At 37.0% G+C, this 27,474-nt stretch overlaps 1 protein-coding gene across 2 annotated transcripts in view; it reads left to right on the forward strand.

Annotated features, from left to right (window-relative positions):
• Nucleotides 1-25,063, forward strand: part of ppp2r5cb (protein phosphatase 2, regulatory subunit B', gamma b) — a 42,564-nt gene extending 17,501 nt beyond the window's left edge. For both annotated transcript variants that reach the window (XM_077200065.1, XM_077200066.1), the window contains 12 exons: nt 2,982-3,092; nt 4,171-4,263; nt 6,312-6,442; nt 6,709-6,768; nt 10,185-10,293; nt 10,878-10,931; nt 12,247-12,417; nt 14,004-14,131; nt 16,808-16,909; nt 18,197-18,269; nt 19,444-19,560; nt 22,492-25,063. In XM_077200065.1, the coding sequence (XP_077056180.1) occupies nt 2,982-3,092; nt 4,171-4,263; nt 6,312-6,442; nt 6,709-6,768; nt 10,185-10,293; nt 10,878-10,931; nt 12,247-12,417; nt 14,004-14,131; nt 16,808-16,909; nt 18,197-18,269; nt 19,444-19,560; nt 22,492-22,626 (1,284 nt within the window). In that variant the 3' untranslated portion in view covers nt 22,627-25,063. The remainder of the gene's footprint in view (nt 1-2,981; nt 3,093-4,170; nt 4,264-6,311; nt 6,443-6,708; nt 6,769-10,184; nt 10,294-10,877; nt 10,932-12,246; nt 12,418-14,003; nt 14,132-16,807; nt 16,910-18,196; nt 18,270-19,443; nt 19,561-22,491) is intronic.
• The last annotated feature ends 2,411 nt before the right edge of the window (nt 25,064-27,474 follow it).

Genomic DNA, 27,474 nt, shown 5'->3' on the forward strand with positions numbered 1-27,474 from the left:
CTCTCACACACACACACACACACTCAACATATCCCTCTGAACACCAGGGGGCGTCTCTCTCACACACACACACACTCCACATATCCCTCTGAACACCAGGGGGCGTCTCTCACACACACACACACACACTCACTCCACATATCCCTCTGAACACCAGGGGGCGTCTCTCTCACACACACACACACTCCACATATCCCTCTGAACACCAGGGGGCGTCTCTCACACACACACACACTCACTCCACATATCCCTCTGAACACCAGGGGGCGTCTCTCACACACACACACACACACACACACACACACACACTCACTCCACATATCCCTCTGAACACCAGGGGGCGTCTCTCACACACACACACACACACACACACACCACATATCCCTCTGAACACTAGAGGGCGTCTCTCACACACACCACATATCCCTCTGAACACTAGGGGGCGTCTCTCACACACACACACACACACACTCACTCCACATATCCCTCTGAACACCAGGGGGCGTCTCTCACACACACACACACACACACACACACACTCACTCCACATATCCCTCTGAACACCAGGGGGCGTCTCTCACACACACACACACACACACACACACACACTCACTCCACATATCCCTCTGAACACCAGGGGGCGTCTCTCACACACACACACACTCCAAATATCCCTCTGAACACCAGAGGGCGTCACACACACACACCACATATCCCTCTGAACACTAGAGGGCGTCACACACACACACCACATATCCCTCTGAACACTAGAGGGGGTCACACACACACAAACACGCCAAATATCCCTCTGAACACTAGACAGCGTCTCACACACACACACACGCCCCGCAGAAGTACGATAACACGCATCATTCCAGGAACCCCCATGGTCATCACTCGCTGTCTCTGAATAAACTGAGATTGAAACATGAGTAATAAACACACGACTGCCGTATTCTGTGTCAGAAGCGCATCATCTCACAGCAGGAGCTCAGATGTCCTGATGAAGTGAGTCTGGAGCAAGAGAGTGTTATTAAATGTTGTCTTGTTGGACAAGAGGTTATTAAATGCTTCTCATGTCTGGAAAGATGTTTGACGCGTGTTGCTTTTCAAATGCACTTTATAAGGGACTCGAACTCAGTGCTTTCAGAGTGAGCCGCGTTCACAGAAGATCACGGTTTCATAATCGCGATTAGCTAAATCGGTTTAAGTGCGATTTCACATAAATTGCGATTAACTGTGTGTGTTTATTTATACGTATATAAGTGCTGTAAAATTAAGTGTACAGTCTTGGGCCTTTTGTATTTTTTCTGGTTTTCAAATCAAAGATTAGTGTTGTGGTTATCCTCGTTGCTGATTGGTTTTGTTCATGGCTTATAACTCTTTAACGAAGACTTTTGAAAATCCGTATAGGAAAAAAAAACTTACGGAACACACACCGCTGAAAAAGTGGGCGGGGCCTAATGCACTATTGAGTGGATGATTGTGGTTTGCTATTGGCTGATCTCATGTGAGTGACAGGTTATAGCCCCGCTCACATCATCAGAGAAATAAAGAGATGCTGCAAGAGGAACGTATTCTGATTCAAGATTATCAGGAACATGAATTTAACAAAATAATGATGATGTGCACCGATAAATACTGCAATATTCCATTAAAAAATAAAAATAGTCTATTATAGATTCCTCGTGATGTACACCAATAGTTTGAAAGTTATGGATCGGAAGTCAATGACATTGCTTTATTGTAAAATCATACGAAAACATAGTTAGGAATTGTTTGATTTTTTAAAATTAATCTTTAAATGGTTTATCTCCCGTATAATGTGTCTTTGTAAGATGATATTTAAATGCTTAGTTTAATGCAATGCAATACAATGATGATTGACAGATGAACAAATAAACCTTCCTCAAAAGCCTGATGATCATATTTAACACTCGTGATTTTTATATTAAATGATGTCTGATAATCAAGTAAACCGAAGCAGCTTCAGTGCAGATGAAATATTGCTAAAAATATCAAAGTTATTCATGTTGAGAGTTCTCGTTTTGGGCAAATCTGACTCCGATCTGTCGTTTTTCCTCCTTTTAAGGGCCGTTTTTGTCCGAGAGCATCTGCGATTGACCGGCCGTTGCTCTCGATGTTCCTGCCAGTGATTCTTCAATTACATCTCTTTGATATTTATTAGATTAGATTTACCCGCAGCTGATGTAAAGCTGTGGCCTATCGAAGTGCAAATGGACTCGCAAAAATAAGCATGATAATATGTTCTCAAGCGCAAACACACACACACACACACACACACTTTGATGATTAAAGCCGAGAACTTCAAAGTGCTGCGATCGGGAGGATTAAAACCTTTTCTTATGATTCATTTGTGCCACGTTTCATTAATCAAACCAGCGCTGGTTAATTTGTGCAGAAATTGTGTATTTATACAGTCAAACCAACAATTATTCAGTCACAAGATATAATTTGATATTTCTTTACTAGTGTGTGCAGGACACTATAGTTCATTTCTGTAAGTGAGGAGAGCAAAATAAAGTAAACTGTGACATATTATACCCAAAAACTCGATTGGGACACTTTGAAAAAATGATTGGGACACTTTGAGCTGATCATGTTTTGCTGAAGTGTTTTTTCTTTAATAACTAATGCAGCTTTTTACACCACAGAATGAACAACATGAAGCATTGCTTGGTAACTGGTTGAGCTAAACTGGTATTATCTAATTGTGTAGTTAAATTTAACAGCTGACAGATATTCAACATAATTCATGTGTGAGAGTCTAACAGAAGGATGGACAAAACCAGTCAAATATCAACTGAGTTCATAACTCTGAGTTCTGCTCATATTTTATTACCATTTTCTAGCGAATAAACTGTGATAATGTGAGAAATGTCTGAATAAGTTTTAGTTTGACTGTATATATATATCTATGCACACTGTTCAGTAAGTTTTATGTGTTTTGTCTTTTTCAGTTTGCAATCAACATGTTTCGGACGTTACCGCCGTCGTCAAACCCGACCGGCGCCGAGTTCGACCCGGAGGAAGACGAGCCCACGCTCGAGGCGGCCTGGCCACACCTGCAGGTCACACACTCACTCATCAAATATAGAGAGAAAATACTTTTACGAAAGCCAACTATACTTTTACTCAGCAGGGATGCAATAAATTGATCAGAAGTGACAGTAGAGATATTCATAATTGTTCCGTTTCAAATAAATGCTGTTTTTCTGATCTTTCTGTTCATCAAAGAATCCTGAAAAATAAAATGCATCTTCGTTTCAACATCGATAATAATCATAAACGCATCATATTATAGTGATTTCTGAAGGATCATGTGACACTGAAGACTGGAGTAATGATGCTGAGAATTCAGCTTTGATCACAGGAATAAATTACACTTTACTATATATTCACATAGAAAACAGTTACTTTAAATTGTAAAAATATTTCACCTTTTTTTTTTATCAAATAAACGCAGTCAGCAGAATATACTTATTTCAAAAATATGAAAAATCTTACCGACCCTGAACTTTTAAATGGTAGTTTGTGTATATAGACAACATAGGCCTGTTTTATTTAGATGCCTTTTCTTGTGTTAATGTATTAAAAACAATTATAGCGATATTGTTTATACCACTTTCCTTGAAGCCTTTATGTATAATGCATTATAAAGGTGTTCATAATGGACGTTATTATGCATTATATTTTTGAATAGAGTTAAAATTCATTATATTTGCAGATTGCTTGTTACATCTGAAACTGAAACGTTTTAATGCGTTATACTTTCTAAAGTTGTTTAATGAATAGATGAGCATTATAATGTATTATAACTAGTTATATGAGATCATACAATGCTTTATAAGGTGCATAATTAATACATTAAAAATACATCTATAATCCATTTTAACAAGTGAAGTGTTACATATTGTTTTTACTGTAATATTAAATCCTATAATTATGATTAACGGGTCTAATTATGTGGATGCATAGTTTTTTCTTTAATACAAACATTTTGGGGTAAAATATGTATAATTATAATGAAATATAATATAAAGTATTTCCCCACTAATAAGTGTTGTGTAAGGTGCTTTGGATAAAGTGGCCGCTGAATGACATTTTAAAATGCGTATATTTCAAATACTTATTTTTCTTTCCTTTCAGCTCGTCTATGAATTTTTCCTGCGTTTTTTAGAGTCGCCAGACTTTCAACCAAACACAGCCAAGAAATACATCGACCAGAAGTTTGTGATGCAGGTACGTTGTTTGCATTAGTGTTAAGTTTGCCATCGACAAATTAATTAATTGTGCTAAAAATGAATATACTTATTCAGTTTGAGAGTTTCTATTTCCCTGCATTAATATATTGCCATTTTGCTGTATTTAATGCGTTTAAGTGTGTTATGTGTAGTTTTAAAGGGTCATGAAACACCGTTTTAGTTTTGAAAAATGATACAAAAGTGGAGAACGAACGACAACAGTTATTTATTTATTATAATATTTATTTTATATTTATAAATTACAAGTATTATATTTATTTTACTCTATTTTATATTAATGCTTGCTGCACTTCACCATTACATGCAACAAAATCATCAAATATATAATTCATGGTTGTGTAAGCTCACCGTAAATTTCACAAATACATGCATGCATATTTTATGATGAACATATACATATGTGAACATGCTGAAGCATTTTTATTAACTTTTGACACTATTATTTTGCAGTGTTTATTTAAGCTGTTTGATTGGTTATAGTAATTTGTCTTGGAGATTCTATGTAAGAGAATTTATGACCACACAGAAACTCTTTTAAAGCATCTCTCACTTACTGTGAGAATAATTAAATAAGTCATCCATGTGCCATAGGTGTAAGAAAACATCACATCCTGTGATGTTGACACGAAAATAGCACGCTAAAGCTAAATAGTTTTTTTCCTTCAATCAAAATGAATAGATGGAAACATTGTCTTTTAGGATGTGCAGTAGAGCAGCACCATTCTGGATTAATCGACAATCACAATTTTCTTTTTTAAATTGAGATCACGATTCTCACAAGAGTCTCAACAGACGACTAACAAACAAAGTGGGTTGAGTCAATGATTCAATGACTCACTCAAAGACTTCACTTGTTTCATTACTGGATGAATCAGTGTTTTTGAGCAAATCTCTTGAGTGAATGATTCAATGACTCACTCATAAAGACTTCCCTTGTTTCATTACTGGATGAATCAGTGTTTATGAGCGAATCTCTTGAGTGAATGATTCAATGACTCACTCATTAAGACTTCACTTGTTTCATTACTGGATGAATCAGTGTTTTTGAGCGAATCTCTTGAGCGAATGATTCAATGACTCACTCATAAAGACTTCACTTGTTTCATTGCTGAATGAATCAGTGTTTTTGAGCGAATCTCTTGAGTGAATGATTCAATGACTCACTCATAAAGACTTCACTTGTTGCATTACTGGATGAATCAGTGTTTTTGAGCGAATCTCTTGAGTGAATGATTCAATGACTCACTCATAAAGACTTCACTTGTTTCATTACTGGATGAATCAGTGTTTTTGAGCGAATCTCTTGAGTGAATGATTCAATGACTCACTCATAAAGACTTCACTTGTTTCATTACTGGATGAATCAGTGTTTTTGAGCGAATCTCTTGAGTGAATGATTCAATGACTCACTCATAAAGTCTTCACTTGTTTCATTACTGGATGAATCAGTGTTTTTTAGCAAATCTCTGAGTGAATTTAAGTCACTTTTCTCCACCTACTGGTATAATGATGTAATGATACAATCTTTATTTGAAGCATCAAGTTACTTTCAAAGGTGATTTACTCTTATTTTGATCACTACTGTAAACATCAGTGTTTATATCCGAACTATAAACTTTTACCCCAGTACTTCTATGACAATCTGAATTATTGTAAGACCGAAATAATGATACTGTGTGGTTGAAAAGACTGTTTGTGAAGCTGTTTCATATCTATACATGACAACGGCTCTCTCTGGATTAGAACACAGATCTGAATATGATCGGACTTGTCAAAGCTTTAATAGACAGTCGTCATTTGGGAATAAGATCCGGTGGGTGTTTGAATCAAGATCAGGATCTTTTAACGATTAATCGTGTAGCTCTAATGTGCAACACACATCCCAGAAAATGTAGTGTAGTGTTTCATGACCGTTTAAAATTTCTTGTGCATATTCAAGATATTTCTGCACTGTTTGCATGATTACTGAAATTGATTAATTCAGAATTTGAACGGATTGATGTTTGATATGTGATTTGATTGCAGCTCCTGGAGCTGTTCGATAGTGAAGACCCTCGAGAGCGGGACTTTCTGAAGACGACTCTCCACCGAATCTACGGAAAGTTCCTGGGTCTCAGAGCTTACATCAGGAAGCAGATTAACAACATTTTCTATAGGTGAGGCTCGTGAGATCTTAAACTATTTAACATCCAAATCATTAAATTATTGACTCATATTGTTTTTACTGTCCACATGGCCAGAAGAAATGTTGTTTCAGAGATAGTTTGATGTTTTGAAAAAAAATAAAAAAAATATTTGGAATAATTGGTTTTAATGAAGTAAATGGAATCTATTTTGATTCAATGTAGAGCTTGCTGTGCGTCTTACGGGTTTCTGTTATAATTATCGTTCTGCAGATTATCTGATTTTTATCTCCATGCAGGTTCATATATGAAACGGAGCATCATAATGGAATAGCCGAATTACTGGAAATTTTAGGAAGGTATGAAAAAAAAAAATGTCTTTATAAAATCTATTTCTGATCTCAAATCTGATGGGATGGGCAACATTGAAGCTGTCACACACACACACACACTTGTGACCAAAAGTTAATTTGATGCAGCATCATTGTGCCAAATCTATGGAATCTTGTTGTGGCGAACAGGACGAGGCCGAGGGACGTGAGAGAACGGCGCGAGGCCGGTGGTGCGATTGCTAATGAGCAACACCTGTATAGCACACCGGTCTCGCATCTCTCACGGAGGAGCGGAAGCATAAAGGGGGAGCGACGACATTAATTGTCGAGAGAGGAACAGGCCTGATTTTAGTTGTTCTGGTTTTTGTATTTGTGTTTTATTTTAGCCAGCAGTCGTCCGCGAGGGGCTGCTGGCCGTTATGTTTTATTTTGGGTAAGCCAGCAGTCGTCCGCGAGGGGCTGCTGGCGGTATTTTAGTTTGTTTGTTTTATTTTAAATAAAGTTTATTTTGATTGTTCGCTGGTTCCCGCCTCCTTCTTCCCTGAACATTGCTACACTGGTGCCGAAAACCCGGGAAGAGGGAGGAACGCGCTGTCAGAGAGTCCTCGCCGCTGTGGGGAATCCGCGGTGCCATCGAGCGGGTGCGCGAGTCGCCGCCACTCGCCGTGGGCCGGAGCCTGCTGCCATCAGCCGGGCAGGGGAGGAGCAGGGAGTGGGGGACTCGCGGCCATGGACGCTCGAGGCGGTGCGCTGGAGTGAGTTGCCGGGGGGACGGCCGAGCTCGCTGCCGGCCGCCTGGGAGTTGGAGGGGCGGCTGCCGTCCGGGAGGGAGCGGGGGAGGGGCGCCGCTCGCCGTGGGCCGGAGCCTGCTGCCGTCCACCAGCAAAGGGGAGGAGCAGGGAGCGGGGGACTCCTGCCGTCTGCCCTAGATCCCAAGGAGCCGTCGCCGTCCACCGGGCGGCGGAGGAGTGTCGAGCCGTCCACCGAGGGCTACCCAGCGTCACCGCCAGGCACCGCGGAGGAGATCGCCCAGCTGGTGGAGGACCATGATGGCAGCGCGTTGTGGGAACCGGACCATGTTCTTTTTTTTTTTTTTTCCTCTCTCCCCTCTCTCGATCTGTCGCTCCTCATGCTTCCGTCTCCGTTTCCCTCGGCTTGTCGGTCCATACCCACCAGGGATCGCCGCCGCCGGGGGGGGAGTAGGCACAGGCTCGTGGGTGCCCCCCGGCCTGTGAGGGGCGATGGGGGTATGTGGCGAACAGGACGGCCGAGGGACGTGAGAGAACGGCGCGAGGCCGGTGGTGCGATTGCTAATGAGCAACACCTGTATAGCACACCGGTCTCGCATCTCTCACGGAGGAGCGGAAGCATAAAGGGGGAGCGACGACATTAATGATCGAGAGAGGAACAGGCCTGATTTTAGTTGTTCTGGTTTTTGTATTTGTGTTTTATTTTAGCCAGCAGTCGTCCGCGAGGGGCTGCTGGCCGTTATGTTTTATTTTGGGTAAGCCAGCAGTCGTCCGTGAGGGGCTGCTGGCGGTATTTTAGTTTGTTTGTTTTATTTTAAATAAAGTTTATTTTGATTGTTCGCCGGTTCCCGCCTCCTTCTTCCCTGAACATTGCTACACTTGTTTCTGCCTAAAATAAGTTTTTCTCGTAATTCTGACTATATATTTTGACTTTTTTTCTCAGAACTGTGACATATAAAAAATTTTCTCGCAATTCTAAGTTTATATCTAAATTGCCGGAATTGGGAGATGTGAAGTCGGAATTGGGAGATGTGAAGTCGAGATTGGGAGATGTGAAGTCGGGATTGGGAGATATGAAGTCGGGATTGGGAGATGTGAAGTCGAGATTGGGAGATGTGAAGTCGGGATTGGGAAATGTGAAGTCGGGATTGGGAGATGTGAAGTCGGGATTGGGAGATGTGAAGTCGGGATTGGGAGATGTGAAGTCGGGATTGGGAGATGTGAAGTCGGGATTGGGAGATGTGCAGTCGAGATTGGGAAATGTAAAATCGGGATTGCGAGATGCGAAGTCGAGATTGGGAGATGCGAAGTCGGGATTGGGAGATGCGAAGTCGGGATTGGGAGATGCGAAGTCGGGATTGGGAGATGCGAAGTCGGGATTGGGAGATGCGAAGTCGGGATTGGGAGATGCGAAGTCGGGATTGCGAGATGCGAAGTCGGGATTGCGAGATGCGAAGTCGGGATTGCGAGATGCGAAGTCGGGATTGCGAGATGCGAAGTCGGGATTGCGAGATGCGAAGTCGGGATTGCGAGATGCGAAGTCGAGATTGGGAGATGCGAAGTCGGGATTGGGAGATGCGAAGTCGGGATTGGGAGATGCGAAGTCGGGATTGCGAGATGCGAAGGAAGTCGGGATTGCGAGATGCGAAGGAAGTCGGGATTGCGAGATGCGAAGGAAGTCGGGATTGGGAGATGCGAAGGAAGTCGGGATTGGGAGATGCGAAGGAAGTCGGGATTGGGAGATGCGAAGTCGGGATTGCGAGATGCGAAGTCGGGATTGCGAGATGCGAAGTCGGGATTGGGGATTGGGAGATGCGAAGTCGGGATTGGGAGATGCGAAGTCGGGATTGCGAGATGCGAAGTCGGGATTGCGAGATGCGAAGTCGGGATTGGGAGATGCGAAGTCGGGATTGGGAGATGCGAAGTCGGGATTGCGAGATGCGAAGTCGGGATTGCGAGATGCGAAGTCGGGATTGCGAGATGCGAAGTCGGGATTGCGAGATGCGAAGTCGGGATTGCGAGATGCGAAGTCGGGATTGGGAGATGCGAAGTCGGGATTGGGAGATGCGAAGTCGGGATTGGGAGATGCGAAGTCGGGATTGGGAGATGCGAAGTCGGGATTGGGAGATGCGAAGTCGGGATTGGGAGATGCGAAGTCGGGATTGGGAGATGCGAAGTCGGGATTGGGAGATGCGAAGTCGGGATTGGGAGATGCGAAGTCGAGATTGGGAGAAATATCCAGAATTGCAAGATATAAAGTCGCTATTATATATTTTTTTAAAACATTTTTATTCCATGGCGGACACAAGCTTCAATATAAATTCCTGTTCCTTGTTGAAATGGCAACTGATACGGCATAACCTTAGGATAATGATCTACGCACTGGAAGTGATGTATTATAATGACATTGTTGGTGCCTTACATCATGTTTTATAAGAGCGGTAAGACACTTGGCAGTGCATTAGTGGCGTCAAACACTGCTTTATAGTTTTACAGTTAAAGTGCACGTTTGTCACATTTATTCTGCCGTCGACCTGTTGATATTACCGAGTCAAGAGTCGCTCGTCTCTGTTTTAGTGTGTCTGAAATCTGAAAGCCTGGAGTTTGTGTAATTATGTAAATACATTATAAAAATAATGTAATTATTTGCGGTTTCAGAATGATCCATGTCTCTTTCTTTCTGTTTTCCACCAGCATAATCAACGGCTTTGCCTTACCGCTGAAAGAAGAGCACAAAATCTTCCTTTTAAAAGTTTTGTTACCTTTGCATAAAGTGAAGTCACTCAGTGTTTATCACCCACAGGTATGATCACTGTGTGTCTGTAGTTTATATTGAATCTGTTTAATGTGCTCGTCACATTTTGTTGTATAGTTATTTAAAAAAAAAAATTTATTTTTCTAACTTAAAATACATTTAAAATAATGCAGAAGAACTGTTCGTGTTTCATGCTATCTTGGCAAAAAAAATTCACACATTTTTTAGATTTTTGTGCTGTGGTTACACACACACACACACACACACACACACACACACACACACACATATATAGTCACATATTTATAAAACAAATTGTAAAATGACAATTGTATTTGTCTTGTGTTATTACTTTAATTCAGCACAAATTACATTAGATTCTCATTAAGAAAGATTCATTGAGAAAAATGGGAATTGCAAACAAACTCAAAAGTGAAACGTCCATTTGCATTACAGTAATGTGTATTTGGGGGGAAATTGTGCTAAATTTCCTTTAAAATAATTTCCTTATATTTAAAGAATACCTTAATGATTTTAAAAACAGCTTTATTTTCTTTTACCCAAAATCTAAAGTTTTTGTGGTTCAATATGAAGAGGATTTTAATTCTGATGCCCCTGATGTTGTGTTTCAGCTGGCGTACTGTGTGGTGCAGTTTCTGGAGAAGGACAGCACACTTACTGAGCCGGTGGGTTACAGCGCCATCTTGTGTTCACCTCTCTAACTGCTTTATTTACATTTATGCATTTATGCATTTGGCTTTTATCCAAAGCGACTTACATTGCATTTCAAGGTACACATTTATTTTCTACATTCTTATTAGTTCTTGCTTCCCCTGGGAACCGAACCCATGACCTTGGCGTTGCAAGCGGCAATGCTCTACTAACAATCCATGTTATTGTTGTGTTCAAAAGCTTATTTTAAAACGTTACCCCAAAAAAGGTAAAAGCAAAAATGTGTTATTGCAAACTTTGTTACTTTAAAAACATATGTATAAAAAAAGACATATGTCTTCTTTGTTTGTCTTAGTAAAATCAAAAGGTCTATCAACTATTTTATTAATGACAGCATTTGGTTCTAGTCTCCTGCAGTACACTTTATCTGCTGCTCTTCACTTTTGATCCTCCTTTACCATTACTCTTCAACATCTCTAACCTTAAGTTAAAAGGATAATCAGGCTTTGGAAAATATGTTTTTTTTCCTCTCTTTACTATTCAACTTATTTGTCTGCGTGTCTTTATTTAGTTTTTTTGTTTTGTTGTTTATTCATGTAAGCGGAGTGGAACTCTGTATAAACCCAAGTGGGTTTCGTTCCCCTCCTTTTACTGTATCCTTGTGATATCCGTGCAGAACAAATAAAATAAAAATAAAAACGTTTTATAAATGTACATGTTTGTTTTTAAACACGTTTTTGATGTGTTTAGTAACATCAATGTAAAAAAAAATCTTACACTTTTTTTTTTATAAAACACAAAAAGGTTTTTGAACTTAAACTGCAAACTTACTTTAAAAATATAAAAATATTTTATATATTTGTGCTTTTTTTGTTTTTAGACACATTTTTGATTGTAAAAAGGAATCTTTAAAAATGTATAAAAACACAAAAATGTTTTTAAACGCAAACTTATTGTAAATTGTTACCTCACAACCAAAAAATACTTTGTTGTAAACACATTTTTGATGTGTTTATGAACATAAATGTAAAAAGAAATCTTTTTTTTTTTTAAAGTATAAAAACACAAAAATGTTTTTAAACTTAAACTGCAAACCTTTAATTATGTCTTCAAAACAAAAGTTAAAAGAAATCTTTAAAAATGTAGTACATATGAAAGCACTATATAAATGCCTCATTCAGTCATTCAAAAATGTTTTATATATAAATATCTACATTTATGTTTTTGAACACATTTTAATTTTAACAAAACGAAATTTATCAAACCAGCACTAACTACTTATAACCAGCTTCATATTTGATGTGTTTTTCTTTCTTTTCTTGTGTCCAGGTGGTGATGGCTCTTCTAAAGTACTGGCCAAAGACTCACAGTCCGAAAGAAGTGATGTTTCTGAACGAGCTGGAGGAGATTCTGGACGTCATCGAGCCCTCAGAGTTTGTGAAAGTCATGGAGCCGCTCTTCAGACAACTGGCAAAATGCGTCTCAAGTCCACATTTCCAGGTCTGCTCAAACTGACACACACACACACACACACACACACACACACACACACACACACACACACACACACACACACACACACACACACACACACACACACACACACACACACACTCTACCAATCAAAAGTTTTGGATCTGTAAGATTTTTAATGTCTTTAAAAGTCTCTTCTGCTCACCAAGACTGCATTTATTTGATTAAAAATACAACAAAAAACAGTAAAATTGTTCAATACTATTACAATTTAAAAAACGTTTCTATTTTAATATATTTATTCCTGTGATCAAAGCTGAATTTTCAGTGTCACATGATCCTTCAGAAATCACTAATTTATTAAAGGATTCTTTGATGAAGAGAAAGTTGAAAAGAACAGCATTTATTTGTAATTAATCTTTTGTAAACATTAATAATGTTTCTACTGTAACTTTTGATCAATTTAATTTATCCTTTATGAATAAAAGTATTGATTTTTTTTATTTTTTTTCCCCCCAAAAAATAAAAATAAAATTCTTACTGACCCCAAACTTTTGAACGATAGTGTTTAATATTACAAAAGCTTCTATTTCAGATAAATGCTGTTCTTTTTAACTTTCTATTCATCAAAGAATCCTGAAATAAAAATGTAACAGTTTTCAACACTGATAATAATCATAAATGTTTCTTGAGCATCAAATCATCATATTATAGTGATTTCTGAGGGATCATGTGACACTGAAGACTGGAGTAATGATGCTGAAAATTCAGCTTTGATCACAGGAATAAATTACACTTTACTATATATTCACATAGAAAACAGTTTCTTGAAATTGTAAAAATATTTCACAATATTATTGTTTTTTTTAAATCAAATAAATGCAGCCTTTTGTGAGCAGAAGAGACTTCTTTTAAAAACGTTAAAAATCTTACCGATCCAAAACTAGTAGTGAATAGTGAATCTGCTGAAAGCAATAAACAATAACATTAATAAGCCAGACGTTAAAGCTTGTTAAAGAAGCCATTTTATCTTAATGTTGTTTTCAGGCTCTACTAGAACAGGTTTTCCTGCTTGAATGTTGATTATTTTCCTCATATTCTCCATTGTTGCGGCTCCTCTCTTCCCAGTCTGTCAGTAACGCTCTGTTTACTTCCTGTCTCTATGAAGCCCCTCCTTCTGAAAAGCACACTGTGCTCTGATTGGTCGGCTGGAGCAGTGTGTTGTGATTGGTTCAGCGTTTCGAGTGTGTTTGGGAAATGTCCCGCACCTTACCATAACCGCCAGTTTAACACACTACTAACTAACTCAACCAGGCCCCGCCCCTTTATCCTGCGCATTAATTATTATAATGAGGAATATTGTGTCGTGTTCGTTCCCGGAAGAAATTCGACAAACAATGGAGGCGTTTCAGGAGTTCAGGAACACTGACACTGATATAGAGTTGAGCTTTTTCATGATCAAACAGCAACATTACACACACTGATGTGAGATCAACATAGAGAAAAAGTATTTTAACTGATGGACATTATGAAACTGATGTTTCTAAAAGTAAAAACATCCCTATTTTAGTCATTCCACCTCGTTTACGTGTGTGTGTGTGTGTGATCCTCAGGTTGCGGAGCGAGCTCTCTACTACTGGAACAACGAGTACATCATGAGTTTAATCAGTGACAACGCTGCAAGGATCCTGCCCATCATGTTCCCGTCGCTGTACCGAAACTCAAAAACCCACTGGAATAAGTGAGTCCCGCTGTTCAAGTTCAGCTGCAGAAACTGCTTATAATTGGTTAACTAGCGCCGGTTATTGAGAATATTGACTAACATGGTAAGAATAAGTAACTCAAAGTCCCCCAGTAGTCAATCATTTTATCCCTTAAAACTCATCTTTGATCACCGAAATTACATATTAAAATGTTTTTCCTTGAAAAAAAACCTGATAAAATATCTTGAATGTAACTCGACACCCTTGCCTCATTTAGTATGCGTGGTTCTATGAATATGCAAATGAGCCCCGCCTCCACTCACTCACTCACTCAGAGATCCACGTTGATCTGATTGGTTACAAGGTAGATCAGAGAGAGGAAAATTAAAAACTACATATAAAACTACATTCTGCATACATCAGACCTGCCAACCTGTACGCATTTTGACCTCAAAGTACGCAGGTACGATTTATCACTCTAAACTACGCAAAAACCTGGTGACGCTTCTGTGCACGCGCAGTCCTCAAATCAAGCAACAGCAAAAGAAGCGGAGTTCGACCAATCATAGCGCTGGGTTCATTCCCCAAATAGCAAGCGGGGATGATTGACAGATGCGTAAGGCCTATCACTAAAAAGAGACTGAAAATCGGCAGCAATAAAGAATCGCGCTCGATCCTCTTCCACTCCCGCGGCGCCGTCTGACCGAGTTCATCAGCGAGGACAGTACAGTAGCGTTAGACACAGCTCTTCTGACTCCTGAAGGGGAACGGGCTGGGGTGGATGTGGAAAGTTGAAATATTGTTTTTAGTTAACTTAATCTGGATTCGATGATCATACGGGAGTGATCGCATGGATTAAAATACTCCTTCATTCATGGTCACTCAGATAAGAGGAAAACATCATTCAGCCATGCTGAAGTATGCATTTTAAATCTAAATGAACAATACATCTAAATAAAATTAAAATCGCTATGGTTTAGTGATTATGAAAGTTCTGTGATTTGTGGATTACTGATAAACGTGAGTCTGGAGAAACAGGCGTTTATTTATTCATTCTCAGTGCTGAGAAACGTAGTCTGCATGTGTTATGTTATTGTGTTAATAATAACTAAAGTACCTAATTATGTTACATAATTATTTTGTATGAATGCTAGCGTATTAGTTACTTATGGATTAAAAAGTACCGTTGTAATAGTGCAGCGCGAGCTCTCTCTCACAAACACTGACGCGCGCACAGAGAGAAGATAATTGTAAATTGACGGGCTAAGTTTAAATTTTGTTTTTTTCTGTCAAAATGTCAGAAAGCATTTTGTATTATCCATCCGTGTTTTTAAAATTCGTTAAAAGACAGACGTTTACTGTTAACACAGCCCCATATTTCGGATTCATCTAAACTTATACTTGATATTCTTTTTAGAATAAGCGATTCGTTTTGCTATTATTGGTCATGTGACAGGACTCCTGTCTATTCATTGTCAACTATTTTCTATAAATATGTTTGTATTGGCTAACGTTTATTCAGCTAATGCGTGTCCTGTTTAAAATGTGCGATGTTCAAATGCAAAGACAGCACGTCACAAATAAAAGTCCTTTTTCCTGTGTGATTTAGTATCATATTTGGATATCGGAATAATAAATTACGTAGCCTATCTTAAAAGTACACATCTATTTGTTGTTGATTTTTACTGTTTTCTAGGGGTTTCTTAATTTTAGACTAGTTATTAATCATGAATAAAAATTAATCATTTTTTTAATTTATTTAATTAATTAAATTAAATTATTCAACCACTATTTCTGTGTAGTGTAGTGTAGGCTATACAAATATATACACTTCTGAATTCTTCACATTCATATATAAATATAAAATTGTGAAATGTATGATTGCATGATTGAATTTTATAAGAGTACTAATAGTAATTTGTTTTTATTAACAGGTTTAGTTTTTATAAAATTACTGTGCAGATTTTTTCAAGAATTACTTTTTGCTGCTGATTTATAGACTCATTAAGTTTAATAAAAATACATCATAAATTTATGTAATATTTAAAGGTGTTAACTGTAATTTTACACTGCAAAATGAAAACTTACAAAGGATTAAGTTTATCACAATTATGGATATTTGCCGCGAGGCGAGGGCTTCGATAACCGCTCTCTTTTTTGACCATACATGTGTTTGCATCACTGATATATATATATATATATACACTGAATATGTGTTTGCACGTGTGTATATACTGTATGTGTGTGTATATATGTAGGTATGTATATATATGTAAAAAAATTAAAAGAAATACATTCATCAAAAGTGACAGAAAATATATTTATAATGTAACAAAACATTTCCACAAAAATATGAACATTGATGATAATCATAAATGTTTCTTCAGCATCAAATCATCATATTATAGTGATTCCTGAAGGATCATGTGACACTGAAGACTGGAGTAATGATGCTGAAAATTCAGCTTTGATCACAGGAATAAATTACACTTTATTATATATTCACATAGAAAACAGAAATAATAAATAGTAATAATATTTCACATTTTTTACTGTATTTTTCTTAGAATAAATGCAGCCTTGATGAGCAGAAGAGACATAAATATATATATATTAGTGCTGTATTAGTCAGTTTTACTTTAAAGTGACTCTTGTTTGACGTGTTTTTGATGTTGTGGTTTGATGATAATCGCAGTTCCTCTCGTGTTGTTCAGGACGATCCACGGGCTGATCTATAACGCGCTCAAGCTGTTTATGGAGATGAACCAGAAGCTCTTCGACGACTGCACACAGCAGTTCAGAGCAGAGAAGAACAAGTAGGAAAACCTTACACACACACACACACACACACACACACACACACACACACACACACACACACACACACACGCACACACACACGCACACACACACTCACTCACTCACTCACACAGACTTTCTCACACACACACACACACACACACACACACACACACACACACACACACACACACACACACACACACACACACACTCACTCAGACTTTCACACACTCACTCAGACTTTCACACACTCACTCAGACTTTCACACACACACACACACACACACACACACACACACACACACACACACACACACACACACACACACACACACACACACACTCACTCAGACTTTCACACACTCACACACTCACACACACACACACACACACACAGACACACACACAGACACACACACACACACACACACACACACACACACTCACTCACTCACTCAGACTTTCACACACTCACTCAGACTTTCACACACACACACACACACTCAGACTCAGACTTTGACACACTCACTCAGACTTTCACACACACACACACACACACACACACACACACACACACACACACACACACACACACACACACACTCAGACTTTCACACACTCACTCAAACTTTCACACACACACACACACACACACACACACACACACACACACACACACACACACACACACACACACACACACACACACACTCACTCAGACTTTCACACACACACACACACACACACACACACACAGACTTTCACACACACACACACACACACACACAGACTTTCACACACACACACACACACACACACACACACACACACACACACACACACACACACACACTCAGACTTTCACACACACACACACACACACACACTCAGACTTTCACACACTCACTCATCACTCTCACACACACACACTCATCACTCACACACACACACACACACACACACTCACTCACTCACTCACTCAGACTTTCACACACTCACTCCGACTTTCACACACACACACACACACACACACACACACTCAGACTTTCTCACACACACACACACACACACACACACACTCACTCACTCAGACTTTCACACACTCACTCCGATTTTCACACACACACACACACACACACTCAGACTTTCTCACACACACACACACACACACACACACACACACACACACACACACACACACACACACACACACACACACACACACACTCACTCACTCACTCAGACTTTCACAGTCTCGCCTGCTGATGCGTCTAAACTTCTGCTTTCTCTGTGAACATTAGAGAAAAGGCGAAGTGGAAAGAGCGCGAGGAGGCGTGGATAAAGATCGAGACTCTCGCCAAATCAAACCCACAGGTAAACGACTGGTTTACTCAGATCTGCAAACAGCTCAGATGTCAGTCAGCCTTTATTAATACACATTTTAATAGCATTTCAGTCATTAATTTCATACATTACATTAATATATTCCAGCTTTAGTATCAGCATCTGTGACAGTCAATTATCACTGAAAATCTTTCATCAGTTTATAAACAATGTTCATTCTAAGTGCATTTTTGTAGTAATTAGCAACTTATCACACGTGTAAACTGACTTATGATTATCAGCTATTGTCTTTGACTACAATATTGTCATTACTATTAATATGCATTTGTCTTTATTATTCCCTTTTGACCCTCATCCTTCCCTCGCGTCCTGGAAAAAATCCTTCCCTCACGGGTCAAAATGACCCAAAGCCCTAAAAGTAAACTTACTCTTTTTTTTGGTCAAGAAAGCTTATTTTAGTTAATTTTTATAATATTTTATGCAATTTTTTTAAAACTACATTTTTTTTATTTTGTTTACCTTTTAAATTACTAGATTTAATCAGTAAATAGTAAATTGTTAATTTAAGCACATTCCTTGGTAATTAAATTCAAAATAACTCACAATTTCATGCATAACCCTTTTAATTCAGCTCTAAATATCTTACATTGTGTGTCTTTGACCTCTTGTAGAAATAAATAATATAACTTGATATTTCATGACTCTAGATGAGCTTATATCTCTATATGGAGTAAATGAGCTGTTCCGCTGGGTCCTAAAGTCAGTTTCTCTTCAGTGTGCGTTCAGACACACATGTAGACATAATAAAAAATAAAAAAAATAGTAAAAATGTTAGCATTTTTAGTTTTGAATTTTGAGCATTTTTAGGTTTTTCTCTGTGAACCGAAGCATTCCTTGCATTCATTCCTAAGGGGGTCAAAATGACCCGAGAGGGAAGGATTTGATTCTTTTTATAATTTCAACCACAAAACTCCTCGAATCCGTGCAATTTTTTTGTGTGCGTTTTTTTTGTTTGTTTTTTTGGTTCAAGTCCGACAAAAGTCCTAGTGTGTTGGACCCCTCTGATGAACACTCTATTCTTTTTAAATGTAAAAAAAAAAAAATAATCCGGGTCAAAAAGACCCGAGGGAAGAATGAGGGTTGTAATTGTACTTATATATTGATTTTAATAATGAGGTTTTAGTAATGACTGTTTCTGCTTTAGTTTCTCATGTACATCGACTCCTCGAGTCTCAGCAGTCCGGTGGACATGGAGACGGACGGGCCGATGATCGATGATGTCATGATGCTAAAGAAGACCGTACAAGAAGAAGCCACTCCGGTAAAAGCCCAGGGTTTTATAGAAGACTCTCATGCTCAGCAAGGCTGCGTTTATTTGATAAAAATACAGTAATAAATGTAAAATATTATTCCAATGTAAATCAGCTGTTTTCTATGTGAATATATAGTAGAGGTCGACCGATAGTGGATTTTACCGATACCGATATTTAGGTTTGGCTATAAATGGCGATAACCGATAATTCAACCGATATTTTTTTTTAATGGATACTGGATTAAAAACAAACATAACACTCACAAGTAAAACAGTGCTGAACTGAAATGTGCTAAATGAAATAAATGTATAAATATGAATATATCAATATAAGAAGTTCTACAGAACAAACTCTATATAGAAAATAATTTAAACATTAAAATATTACAAGTTTCGTTAGCTATAACCTAGAAACATAGGTGACACATTGCGAGTCGCATTTGTTAACGATGTATTAGCTAGCTTTCATGAACTATATGCATTATGCAATATACGTTTTTATTGCATGTATTAATATGAGCAATACAATTGAACCTTTATCATTCATGTCAGTTCATAGTACATTAACTAAGGTAATAACCGATGAAATAAGAATAATTAAAACTCCATTTCAAATGCATTAGTAAATGTTGAAATTAACAAACTATCAATGAATAATACTTCTACAACTTTTATTAACCTTAGTTAATGCTAAAAATGGAATCTGATTGTAAAGTGTTACCATTTCATATAAATCCAAAGAGTCATTCTTAAAGATGGCCATTAAAATTGAATAAAGATCTATATTACGTAAACGTAATATAGCCTATGAATAGTCTATCTTTATTTGCTTATATTTTAGAACACTTGATGATTATTTAATCAAAATAACAAGATGTATTGTAGTGATTAAAAAAAAGAACTTAAATCGAACATGTTTCTGATTTGTTTATGTTTCTGTCGGCTAACTTACATGAACATATCAATGATGAGAAAGCAATCACGTCACTAGTTTTAAATATGTAACTTCGTCGCCTAATGAATGCATAAAAGTGACCAGCTGGATATAAAATAATGCAAATAGATGGTAACAATTGCAACATAAAACATTTGGGTCAGGTCTGCGTGTGTTTTTGTCACATTGTTTAAACCACTTGAGGAACTAATGTTAGAGTCCTCTCAGCCTCGACGGCAAACATACTTCTGTTCTTTCTCTGCTGATGCAGCATCTAATCAACAAATTAATTACTTTATAATGATATGGCAATATACTTTAGTGTTATATATTCATACCGTTTTGCTGTCGGTGTTTTAAATGCGCGTCTGAAGTGTCAGCGCTCTCCGTGCTGCGCGCAGACTCGTGCTAACGTAAACAACTTAGCCAGTGATAGTTTGTTATTTGTCCTCTAGAGGGCGCTAACGCTCTGTATAATACCAGCAGTCTCTTCTCAGTGCTCTCGTACTGCGTAATTATCCGCACACTTCTCAGCCGCTCCAGCAACGGACGCAACCCGGAAAAACTATCGGTGTGGATTTTTACCGATAACGATAGTTCCACCAATCAACTATCGGTGCCGATTAATCGGCAAAACCGATGAATCGATCGATCTCTAATATATAGTAAAGTGTAATTTATTCCTGTGATCAAAGCTGAATTTTCAGCATCATTACTCCAGTCTTCAGTGTCACATGATCCTTCAGAAATCACTATAGTATGATGATTTGATCAATTTAATGTGGCCTTGATGAATAAAAGTGTTAATTTCTTAAAAAAAAAATTTTTTCTGAATGGCAGTGGACATCCTTGCCTAATTCTGAAGGATTAAATGAATTGGTAAATGGTGTTTAATGATGAACATGAGGAATATTATGTGGAGAATTTCATATTCTAATTTAAAGTCAACAACATGAAATCAAATTGACTATTTACATGTGAGCGAGTCAAGTTCACGTTTATTTTTACAGCGCTTAAAATAAAAAATAAAATACAGATCGTTTCACATTGATCAACAGAAAAATAACTCAGAATTCAGAAGATATATGAATTTAATTTTCTGTTTAAATTACTGGTGTTTTTAATTTCACATTTAAAGTATATTTTCATTTTTTAAAATAATTTTTAATATCAATATTCAACATTTTCTGTTTAAAATATCAGAACATTATTTCTGCATGTGTAACTGGAGGTTAAAAGCATCTCGATGTGTTTCCTCTGCACTGCTAAGATCAGTTTTGGTGATACTGATTTCATTTGAATGGTAACAGCCCTATAGTGTCTTATTATTCTAATAGAACTTATTGATTAAATGTTAGAATTTGATGCAAAAAAATTATGCATACACATATTAGGTTAAAAAAATGCCCTTAAAAGGTAAAAATCAATTTAATCTTATTGGAAAAGAGGATTTCCGTCACTGCTGTGAACTGAACACTGCAATCCTGAACCTGCCAAATACCAACATAATACACACACTCGGCTAATATTGTTATCGATAAAAATCCCAGAAAATATTTAATTTATAGAGAGAGCATTTTTTTTGTCAATATTGCACATTATCGGTTGGCAAATTTAGTCTACTGGTATATCACTCACCTCTAGGTTTGGAACAAGTTGAATGTGAGTAAACGATGACAGAATTTTCATTTTTGGGTGAACCATCCCTAATATTCAGTAATATTTCATTATTGATTTGACTGCACTGACACTATTGAATAAAAAAAAAACACTATATAGAATTTCTTTTATATATATATATATATATATATATATATATATATATATATATATATATATATATGATGAAGTTTGCTTGGCTGATTGCGTTATTTTTCTGTTCATCACTGTGAAGCTGCTTTGAAACAATCTGTATAAATAATTGCTTTTGTCAGTTGTAAACCGAGTTTGTTTGCCTGACCCAGCTCAGACTGACGTGTTGTGTTGTGTTGTGTTGTGTTGTGCAGCTCCAGCGAGACCAGCGTAAGGAACGGCCCCTGATGCGGCGCAAGTCTGAGCTCCCGCAGGACTCCTGCATGATGAAGGCCTTAGAGACGCACCGGCGCGCAGAGGACATGATCGGCCCCCAGGACCCCCACTAGAGGACCAGAACCCAACCCAACCCAGCCTCGACAGGACGGTGTGGCGCACACACACACACACACACACAGCCGGATCTGCCCTCCAGAAGCATCGCACCGGAGACCGTCCTCCATCCAGACCCTCTCCAGTCCTGTCTCTTTCTGCTTTCCTTCGTTCGTTTGTACGTATGTTCATTCGTTTTTTCGTAAGGGCGTTTGTTCATTCGTATGCATGTATGTTCGTTCGTATGTACGTACGTTCTTTTGTTTGTACATACATTCGTTCGTACATATGTTTGTTCGTATGTACATTCGTTAGTACGTTCGTTCATTCGTTCGCCCATTCGTTTGTACGTACAGTCGTTCGTTAGTACATGCGTTCGATTGTACGTACGTTCGTTCATACTTTCGTTTGTACATGCGTTCGTTTGTACGTACGCTCATTCGTACGTACGTACATTCGTTTGTATGTACGTTCGTTCATACTTTCGTTTGTACATGCGTTCGTTCGTACGTTCGTTTGTACATGCGTTCGTTTGTATGTATGTACTTTCGCTCATTCGTACGTACGTACATTCGTTTGTATGTACGTTCGTTCATACTTTCGTTTGTACATGCGTTCGTTCGTACGTTCGTTTGTACATGCGTTCGTTTGTATGTATGTACTTTCGCTCGTTCGTACGTACGTACGTACGTACGTACGTTCATTCATACTTTCGTTTGTACATGCATTCGTTTGTACGTTCGTTTGTATGTACGTTCGCTCGTTCGTTTGTACATGCGTTCGTTCGTTCGTTTCTTCTTTTACGCTGTACGTGCCTGCGCCGACTGGAAAAGCAGGCAAGAGCACTTGAACCGCGACTGCATTCGGAGCGAGCAAACGATTCTCAGGTTGTTCGGAGGACGAGGCTTTTGTCTCGCTTTCTTTCGCCGTCTTTTAATGTGTGACGGTTCTTTGGCAATGAAGAGAAGTCGCTCCTTCCGTTTTTTTATTTTGTCCAGAAACTTGGCAATAAGTTCGTCCACGGAGATTTTGGTTGTTCAAACAATGGTGAACGGCCTTATGTTGGTTAATCTCTTTCTCAAATCTTCGCTTTTTAACTGGCAATATTAACGTTTTCTGTGCATTTTTCTTTTTTTTTTACGACCAAGCCTTCATTTGCATAGTGCCTTTTTAGATAAAGGAAACCTTTTATTTTTGTTTAGCCTGAAATATGCTACTTTGGCTTCACGCAAATGCATTTTGCCCAACAAAAGTCAGAAAACTTTTCCTGATAAACTTGAACGACTTTACGTATCCTCTCTGAACCATTGTTTGAACTTCCACTTGGTTTGGCCTGGCTGGAGCTACGGTGCAATTTGTTTTTACTACGGTCTGCGTTTTTTCCCCCGTATGTATGTGACGTGATTTTAAGACGCTCGCATGTTTTTTTAATTCTTGGCCCCTCGTTAGCTTGTTGATGTTCGATTTGAATGTGCAAATTTTAATTTAAATTCCTTCCTCTTCTCTTTTGGCTGTAGTGCTGAAAACTATTGAAGCTTGTTTTCCGCCACAGAATAAAAAATAAAAAAGGTAATTGCGACCTTTTATTTCGCAATTCAGACTTTTTATCTTACAATTGCATGATAAAAAGTTGCAATTGAGAGTTATAAACATGCAATTCTGAGGAAAAATTTGAATTGCGAGTTTATTTCGAGTTTATATCTCACAATTCTGACTTCATAACTCGCAATTGGGAGAATTGCATGATGTAAAGTCGCAATTGCATGTTATAAAGTCAGAATTGTGAGATTTGCAATTGCGTTTTATAAAGCCAGAACTATGTAAACTCGCAATTGCGAGGGAAAAAAAGTTAGAATTGCGAGTTTATACCATGCATTTCCAAGATAAAAAGTCGCAATTATCTTTTAAAATTCTATTCTGTTGCGTAAACAAGCTTCCATAGAAAACTAAAAACATAGTCTATGAAAGATTAATTTCTCCTCCGGTGTCGATAGCAGAACTGGAAGCTTTTATTGTGGTGAATTTCACTTTCCGTTTCATTTCATGAGAGAAAAATACAACTGCAAAGTGTCCTTTAGTACGCGTCCTCTACTAAATGGCTTCATCTGATATTGTACATATTATGTACTGTTATGATCCATCTATTATTGAATGGTAGATCACTTATTTTGTACAAATTTTCTTGTGTACAGATGAAAACCGTTATTAGCCACTTGCAGACAGTTGGTATTTGACAGACTTCTGTAACTGCGTTAGAAATCTTTTAGAATTTAATTTCTAATGTTGTTTTTTTTTTTTTTTTACTATTTGTAATTGAGAACTTTTCTGTCTCTGCATTCAGCTGTCTGATGAGATCATCATAAAATAGCCTTCATATGTGCTTTTCTCCAAATCTCAAGTGGTATATGTCTATATACAGGAAATAAAGAAAACGTGTTTTATATTTTCATCTTAGAAGAACGTTGTTCGTTGTTTTCTGTTGAGTGTGTGCGTTTGTATTGGCTTTGGCTATTATATTTTATCACTAAAGAAGCTTTTGAAGAATATGGTCTTGAAGACTTTAGGTATTATCACTTTTAGTTCGATTGCATGCTTTAGATTTTCATTTACTCAGGTGTCGGAGTGCATCAATGACAAATCATTTTATAGAAGCTCCTCTAATACGGGCTGAAAATATAAGTGGGTGGTGAACATTTAATTAATTTACTTTTAATTTTTGAACATTTCAGTGGTGATTCTGATGGGAGCTTAAATGTGCTTAATTGACGTAAACATTTTACAATTCCAAAAATCTTCCTTCTCTTAACTTAGGCTTTTGTTAATTATTATAAAAATTTATTTTTTTAATTATAAAGTGTATGAGAAAGTATTTTTGTGAATTTTTATCTCAGAATTGTGTGTCATAATTGGGAGAAAAAATGTCAATTTCAAGTTATAATGTCAGAATGCGCGATTTAAAGTCAGAATTGGGAGAAAAAAAAGAGTCATACAATACTTTGATAAGTCGCAATACTTTAAAAAAATTATTCTGTGGCGGAAAAAAGCTTCCATAGAAAACTAAAAATAGTCTATGAAAGATTAATTTTTTATTATTATAAAATGTATTATTTTAATTCTAAAGTCAAGTATTTTGTGTGATCCACCCTTTAATTGAAATGGTACACAAAGATCATTATTTAGTGTTTTCAAGCAATATTATTATAGTTAGCACTAAAACTAAAACCATAAAAAAACATTTTTGTTAAAATAACAAATGCTAAATAAAATAAAACTAAAATAACCAAAACTGTAGCAAAAACGTATCTCAGTCACAACATTTTTATTAAAAATTTGGGTGAATTGTTGCTTTAAATGGCTTAACCTCTCGATGTTGATTAAATACTTACCAAAAAAAATGTGTAAATTTGTCGGGAACAGTTCAAGACATATTCATGTAATTTTTCTTTACATTATTAATATATCCATGTGACTTTCAACTTTCGCCTTTCAACTTTAGTTTCTTGTAATGTACAATTTTTGGGTTTTTAAACTGATAAAAATAAGCTTAAACAACATTTGTCTTCTATTCATAAGAAATGAAAGGAACTCAGACTGAAAGGAAGCATTCGTGAATGTCAAACATTTGTAGTATTGAGTTTGTACGTTTATTTCCTTGTAATGTACAATTTTGGGTTTTCAAACTGCTGAAAAAAGGTTCAAAAACATTATCTTCATCTCAAACAAAAACAGAAAAGTAGATCTCTAGTCTTTTCATTAGAAATGCATCACATTATTTTGAAGAAACGTCTGAAGACGCATGTTTTCTGCAACACTGGATCCATTAATACTATCACTTTTTTTCTCTTTTATTTAAAAAATGTTAGACAAGGCTCATAGCACTTGCATATTGTTTTTTTATTGCATATTGCATTTTTGCATTAAAAATGAATTATTGTTGCGGTTTCGTTTCACTTCAAACTAAAAATAACATTCTCAGTCTTTTAAAGGAAAAGAAAACAAAAAAACATAGAAAACAGATACAAATTAATTATTGCTGCTGTTTCTTTTCACTTCAAAACTAAAAATATCATTCCCAGTCTTTTTTTAAAAAGAAAATGAAACAAAAAAACTATCAATCAAACGAACATAAAACAGACAAAATGAATTGTTGCTGTTTCGTTTCACTTCAAAACTAAAAATATCATTCCCAGTCTTTTAAAAGAAGAAAAAAAAAAAAACAGACAAAAATTATTGTGTTCCGTTTCTTTTCACTTCAAAACTAAAAATAAGAAACATAACAAAAAATAATCAAACAAATCAATCAAACAAACATAAAACAGACAAAAATGAATTGTTGCTGTTTCTTTTCACTTCAAAACTAAAATATCATTCCCAGTCTTTTTTTAAAAAGAAAACGGAACAAAAAAAATATAAAACAAAACAAACAAACATAAAAAAAAAAATTATTGTTGCTGTTTTGTTTCACTTCAAAACTAAAAATATCATTCCCAGTCTTTTAAAAGAAAACAAAACAAAAAAACTATCAAAAAAACAAACAAACAAAAACATAGAAAACAGACAAAAATGAATTGCTGCTGTTTCTTTTCACTTCAAAACTAAAAATAACATTCCCAGTCGTTTTTTAAAAAGAAAAGAAAACAAAAAAACTGTCAAACAAAACAAACAAAAAATAATCATTGTTGCCGTTTTGTTTCACTTCAAAACTAAAAATAACATTCCCAGTCTTTTAAAAGAAAACAAAACAAAAAAACTATCAAAAAAAACAAACAAAAAAACATAGAAAACAGACAAAAATTATTGTTGCTGTTTCTTTTCACTTCAAAACTAAAAATATCATTCCCAGTCGTTTTTTAAAAAGAAAAGAA

Source organism: Siphateles boraxobius, unplaced genomic scaffold (genome assembly GCF_051911475.1).
Source record: "Siphateles boraxobius isolate OS27281-9 unplaced genomic scaffold, OSU_SipBor_1 115, whole genome shotgun sequence".
NCBI classification, from domain to species: domain Eukaryota; kingdom Metazoa; phylum Chordata; class Actinopteri; order Cypriniformes; family Leuciscidae; genus Siphateles; species Siphateles boraxobius.